The sequence below is a fragment of the Kryptolebias marmoratus genome, linkage group LG17 (genome assembly GCF_001649575.2).
Source record: "Kryptolebias marmoratus isolate JLee-2015 linkage group LG17, ASM164957v2, whole genome shotgun sequence".
Classification (NCBI taxonomy): domain Eukaryota; kingdom Metazoa; phylum Chordata; class Actinopteri; order Cyprinodontiformes; family Rivulidae; genus Kryptolebias; species Kryptolebias marmoratus.
The window spans coordinates 2293808-2300866 of NC_051446.1; the positions used below are offsets into that span (position 1 = coordinate 2293808).

Here is a 7059-nt window from a genome sequence, read left to right on the forward strand (position 1 = left end):
GATCACCTGAACGCTTCCTTCATCTCCTCCTCGCCGCTGGACTCCACCTGGACCTGTAAGAACAAAGAACAGAACTAAGTCATTTAGGCAGTGCTCAGCTGACAGTAGGATTGGTGCCCGAGACTCACCCTGTCCCTCTTGCTTTCCAGATCCTACTTCTACACCCGCACTGTACAGATATACCACTTTGTAAATAAAGCACTTAACCTCAGCTGCTGTCTCCGTGTCTGGTTTTGGTCTCGCTCTCTGGACATTTAACCCCGCGTTCCTGTCAAATTTAACATTTGACAGTTCTTCAGGTTTTTTTTTAGTTCAAATGAATCTAAGGTCATCTTACAGAAACATCAAAGTTTTTTGTTTAGATTTACGGATTTATTTAAACACACTCTTATATTTTTAGAACCACAAACAAAAATTGTAACTTTGTATCAATATTTAAATCAAGTAAAAAAAAATCATAAATTCAGTCATTATAACATATGTGCTTTACACAGACTCAGGTCTTCTGGTTCTGGTCTACTTTGTATCCCCAGAACCAGAACCAAACATGGAGAAGCAGCTTTCAGTTTCTATGCACCATCAATCTGGAACAAACTCCCAGAAAACTGCAAAACAGCCGAAACACTAAATTCCTTTAAATCAAGGCTGAAAACTCACCTGTTTAGAGCTGCCTTTGATTAGTAGTCTGCAAACAAATTCAGGTGAAAACCTGCTCTAAACAAAATATCTTATTACATATTGACCATCTCCTTATGATTATCAAGTGTATCTGCTCGATGATTTTTATGATCTTTTTTTTTTGGATGATTGTAATGATGTTTTTGATGATTGTAATGTAATTCTACTGATTTTTTTTTATGATGTAAAGCACTTGGAATGCCTTGCTGCTGAAATATGCTATACAAATAAATTTTTACTTACTTACTTACTTTAAAGGTTTTTAAGTTGTAATGAATTAAACGGTTGACCTCTAGTTGTGATAACATAATTCTTTTTATTAAATTGTGCTGTTGGGGTTTACAGTGTACAAGGCTTTAATTGCACACAGTTTTCTGGTGTTTGAAGTAATTTACTTCAGCTGAACTTGCTAAGATTGCTGTGCCCTGGATGACTGAGAGTCTACACAAGCTTATGTTGATGTATTATTGTAATAATTGTGTTGTCAGTTGGTGTTCCGTTTAGACACATTTTTTGATGTGTGGAAAGCATCATGTTGCATGTTAAATATACTGTACCTTTTGACCAAAGTAATGTGAAAATTCACACTTTCTTGTTTTTACGTTTTCTGGATTAATATGAAAATATAAGTTGTGCAACTATAAAGTTAACAGCCAAAAAACTTTGACTTTTGTCATGGAGCAGTTTCGTTTACCCAGGTCATAGCTTCATAAAATGATGTGCATTGATTTGTGCTTATGAGCAATAAGTGTGTTCTGCAATATTACCCAGAAGCAGCGGGGATTCATTTTTGCTGTTTGTATTGTGAGGTGAGGCCCCATGCTCCAGCAGCCTCTTCACATTTTGCTTAAGTCCAGCGTTTACTGCCAGCGTCAGCGGTGTCTCTCCTCCAACACCCGTTCTCTCCTCCAGACTGAGTCCCTGAGCTTCCAGTAACACAAACACAGCACACATAGGTCAGAGCCCAAATTCCTGAACTTTTAATGGACCGTCAGTTGTGCTCATCTGACAGGTGAACCAATGAACCACTGACATGTGTAATGGAGGAATTTATTATATGGTAACACCTGTTGTTGATGAGTCATGACTATGCTATGCCTTCTATTCCAAGTCCCATGGGTTCTCACAGAATTAACTTGTTTACAGGAGTGATGTTGAATTTTCTCCTCATGGGAACCAGACAAACTTGCTTTCCCTAGCTCCTCCTTTAAGTCTTATATCATCTTTAATATAAGCTCCTGTGTTGATTTTGGAGGCGAGAGCTTTGATTTTGAGCTTCCCGTTCAGAGCTGGGACTCTGACTATGATTGTTAATTGTCTTTAAGGCTCTCTGTACGTCGTGCACCATACACAAAAATAAACCAGTTTGAGTGATTTCATCTAACAGTGCCTGGAAGTTGATATTTTTCCAATACATATGTCACTGCCAGCTGACATCTAGTCTAAATAAAGGAGGACTAACATCGTTGTAAAATTTAAGCACATGGGTCTGGTCACGTGCGGTATGATGGGGTAGTGGTTAGAGCTGTCTCCTCCAAGCAAGAAGCTTGCAGGATTGTCTCCCGGCCTGGGGCCTTTCTGGGTGAAGTTTACACGTGCTTCCCATGCATGTGTGGCTTTACTGCAGGTATTCCAGTTTCCTCTCATAGACCAGAAACATGCATGTTAGGTTAGGCTGGTAACTCTAAACTATCCCTAGTTTTGAATGATTGTTTGTCTCCGTGTGTCCCTGTGATAGACTTGCAACTTCTCCAGGGTGTCCCCCACCTCTCACACAGAGCCTGCTGGAGATAGGCACCAGCTCCCCATGACCCAGAAAGGAGAAGTGGGTGAAGAAAATGGTCACACAAACTGGCAATCAGCTGGAAAATGTTTTAGCTTTAGACAGTCATTTAGAGGCCTATCTGGGACAGTGCTCGTAGGGGTTCCTCACCTCAATCTCAACATCTTTGCTGGCATTCTCTCTCATATTATATATCTCTGTCTATGTTGCTCCCTCCTTCCCTCCTTTTTTTTAAATTAAAATGTATTTAACTCTTAGCTGGGCTTTGGTATTCTTAGTTAGCCTTCCAGTTAGTTTAGTTCTGTTTATCTTAGCTTTCCTGTACTCTTGTGTCTTATTTAGTGTCTCATGTTTTAGATATGTTTAGTTTCATGATTCCATTTAGACTATCTTAGCTCATATTTTAGATATTGTTGTGTGTGTTTTGACTCTGGATTTTTGTGTTCACATGTTGTAAAGCACTGAATCGCCTTGTTGCTAAAAAAGTGCTGTGTATAATTTGACTTGACTTGACATGACTTATTTGCAACGCCACCTTTCCTGTCATCTTGTTTACATATTTTATCTTTACATGTAATTTTATTATATTTTACTAATGTAATAAAAAAGTAGCTAATTATTTTAAAATAATTCAAAATATATTTAAAAAGTAGTTTCTGCAATGTGTTTCAAGAAATAAAACCCTTTGGTAAAGTGAGTAAACTTTAACTGTACTTTATCTATCTTGTTTCTTCAGGTATTTTAAATGTGAACAGTAAAAAAGAAAACAAATTTCTGGCAATATTTTCTAATAATAAAAAATGTTTTTAAATAAATATAATTAATGTAAACTGTGTTTCAAACTACAGACTAAGCCCATTGCTTTTAACCCTTTTCTGCTTCTTATGTTTTGTATGCAGCTCATTTACTGGGCAAGAAGTTTCTGCACCATCACACTCCTCTGTTCCCTTTAGTGATAAACTGTAATCTTGGCAAAAAAAAAGTCCACTCTCTTTCAGTTCTACAGTTTTACATATCAGGACATAATAAAAGTGATATAGACTTTATCAGGTTCTAAGATTATTCAAATGTAACATGAAGTGACAAAAACAATGATAAGGTGGCCACTGTTAGCAACCAGTCAGTCTTGGTCATCAATGATCTTGGTGCTATGACTCAAAAGCAAAAAGAATAATTTACAAAAGCCCACCCACATTATACTGAAGAATAAAAACAAAAAAATTGACAACATATTTAAGATATTTTGCTTGTATTTCTTATTTTAAAGCAACTAAAAATGATCAGAAATAATACAGTGGTCCAATTTAATAAATTTTGTAATGTTTTAATTTACCAATTCTTGTGAGGGATAAAGTGAGTTCTAATGAAACTTTAGCAGTCTGACAGATTATTTAAAATGAACCACAAATATGGTGCAGAACCTTGATCTTCTTTCTAACAGCTGCTTACTTCTCAGTGATTCTCCTCTGAATTGTAATTAAGTGAAGATAAAATATTAGTCTGTAATTTATTTATTTATTGAACTATTAATATTGTTACACAAACGCAACTTTTTATGAATATGTTTTAAATTCTTTCATGTTAAGCTTTAACATTTGATTTTTCATATGATCTTTCTAAGCTCCACACAGAAAGGCAGGGAAGCAATCCTATCCTTCTCACTGTGATGTGACAGCTCTAATAATTGCATTGCTGTGCCACCAATCCAAACAGCTCAATTTTAGTTTCATCAGACCACAGAACATAGTGTCGGTACAGGGCTTGTTTCACTGTGGATAATGACATTCTCTGACCAGCTTCACCAACATCTTCACAAGGGCTTTAGGTTTGGAGTTTGATTCATAAATTTCACATTAAACACTTTCATCTCAAGAACACAGAACTTGTCTCCTTCCTGAGCTATATGATGGCAGGACATTCCTATTATGTTTATACTTGTGTATAACAGTTTGAACAGATGAGCGTGGCACCTTCAGGCATGTGGAAATTGTAGTCGATGAACCAGAGTTATGGAAGTTGACAATGCTCTTCCTGATATTTTGGCTGATTTCTTAAAAAATTTTCCCATGATGTCACACAAAGACATAGTATGTTTTCTGGGGCAAAAAAGGTAAATAAAAATCAACATTGTGATTGTTATATCAGCCTTATGGTTAATGCTTGAATAAGTGACCAAATAAATTTAATGAGTTACATAAAGTTTGTAAAAGTTTGGTACATGTTTATTTGGTGCATACTTGGCTAAAGCTACATATTCTGAGTCTTTTTGAAGCTACTTCTCAGTAGTTGAACTTTTTATTTCATGTGTGCATAAAAGCATCGTTGCGTCTGTAAACATAGCTGAAGTTACTGATTTTAAAGTAATTAGTTTTATTTAAAGGGGACCTATTATGTAAAATTCCCTTTTTGCATGTTTTTGTACTTCCAGTTGGGTGTCTACTGCTTCTAGAAACAGTCTAAGTGCAAAAAAACAACAACACCCAGCCATTTTTTAATAATAAGTAAATGTTTTCTGATGTCTGCAAAATGACCTGTTTCAAAAACAATGGGATTGTTGCGTCACAATCCCTGTTACTGAGCAACTCCAAGCTGAGCCCAGCCCCTCACCTAGCAACCCAAGTGGAGCTCCACCCACTTCATTACAAGAAGACCATCATGTTAGTTCTGCAAGTTTTTCCTGACTTGTTTAAGGAAGCATAATAGGGCCCCTTTTAAATGCAGTTAATTGAGCATAAAATGTAATATTACCTCCTCTAGCTTCACCACTGGTTGACTGTTTTGCTCTATTTTAAGACTTGTTTTTTTGGGTATTGGCATACTGTGATATTTTATTCTACTGTCTCAGGTTCAAACTGCACTATCATTTTATTCAATAAATTTTGAAAGTTTAAATTTTTCTTCTGTTTAGGCCACAACTTGTCATTATGGGGTGATGGTGGGTTCTGAAGAGGAACAAGTTGAGAAACACTACTTTAAGGGATGCTAGGCCTTAAATTGGTGAACATTATTTGAGAGGGAGTCTCCAAATTGTCTAATAACATTCACAGCAGTTCTCAATTTCCTCACATGAGTCACAGAGGCTCAAACTCTTAATTGGGTTGTGGGCATCTCCAAACCATCTCAAGAGCACTGGCAGATTGGAAACCCTACTCAGGTAGAAAACATGTCCAGGTCTAAATACCACATCAATGATAAATAAGAATGATTGAAAAACTGCTCCAAATCTGCTAGTCTTCATTTCTCTAATGTACTCCAGTAGATAAAATCATAGACTTGGGAGTGGTTGCCAAGGGGAAAAGAAAACAAGTTGAGGTAGGACAATATGGGCAAAGATGGTCAAGAATGCAGTTTAACAAGCTGCACACACACACAATAACTGACATTTAAAGTGGCTTTTGGGTCACTTGGTTGTAAACATTGAAATTTCAGTAAAGCTGCAACTAAAATGAATCTATTTTATTACAATTCTGAGTCACCAACTCACCTAGAACAGCTGCAGCCCAGGGAAATAATCCTTTTAGAGTCATCAATTGAACTAAAATGCATGTTTTTGAACTGTGAGAGGAAACCAAAATATTTGAGTAGTAGAAAATGTAAACCTCTTACAGAAAAGCATTAGCTATGAGTTGAAATAGTTTATTCTGTCTATTTAAAACCTTTAATCTTTGGTAGTTTACTCACATCCCAGGATTGTCTCCAGAACCTCCAGAACCGGTTGGGATGCAGCCCGATGAAGGGGAAGCCAACCATGGCTATCTGACTCTCTAAAGGCGAAAGTGTGCTTTTGCATCACTTTGAGAACAGAGACCTCACCTGCTCAAAAGAGAAACAAAACAAGACAACAAAAGTTAAATGAACCAGAACAATATATTTTACTTTGCACTCCAGTTTTTTGATTTTGTTGCTGTTGTTATCCATTGCTGTTGAATGCAAATGTGGAGCAAAATTGTTTTGCCCATGTCTTTCTGTATATGTGTGCACAGTATGTACTTGTTTGTCTGTAACGTTAGAAAAATATCTCATGAGTCACTGAATGGTTTATAATGAAACTTTTGGAAAGAAATCACTGGGTGTCATCTGCAACTCTTTACCCAATTCAAAATGGCTGCCACAGCTAACTTACCTAAAAAAACAACACAAAAATAGTTGTAACTCTGAAATTTGATGTGGTAGTAGCTGAGAATCATCCCTAATGCATAATTTGAGCATAAAACATTATATGACATTCTTGCTTAAAATCTTGTCATAAACTGTTGGCGTTACCCTAGTTTGTATGCAGAGGTGTAAAGAGTACTAAAATAATATATTCAAGTAAAAACAAAGTTAATTTGTTGAAATTTTACTGAAGTACAAGTAAAGTTACTTATATAAAAATTGACTCAAGCACAAAAAAAAGTAAGTCATTAAAATGTTATTTTGACTAAAGGTTACGTAGTTACTTTTTTTTCACTCGGGTAAAGAGAGGGGCGGAGCTGTCAACTGACCACTACCTGGTGGTGAGTTGGCTCCGATGGTGGGGGAGGATGCCGGTCAGACCTGGCAGGCCCAAACGTATTGTGAGGGTCTGTTGGGAACGTCTGGCAGAGTCTCCTGTTAGG

At 36.6% G+C, this 7059-nt stretch overlaps 1 protein-coding gene across 4 annotated transcripts in view; it reads right to left on the minus strand.

Annotated features, from left to right (window-relative positions):
- The window catches only part of LOC108248650 (ankyrin repeat and SOCS box protein 15), a 37605-nt gene that overhangs the window by 24080 nt on the left and 6466 nt on the right, over nt 1-7059 (minus strand). For 3 of the 4 annotated variants that reach the window (XM_037981015.1, XM_037981016.1, XM_037981013.1), the window contains exons 4-5: nt 6143-6274; nt 1446-1604 (exon numbers count right to left, since the gene is read on the minus strand). In XM_037981015.1, coding sequence (XP_037836943.1) covers nt 1446-1604; nt 6143-6251 — 268 coding nt within the window. In that variant the 5' untranslated portion in view covers nt 6252-6274. The remainder of the gene's footprint in view (nt 1-1445; nt 1605-6142; nt 6275-7059) is intronic. The other variant, XM_037981014.1, reaches the window with a different exon arrangement.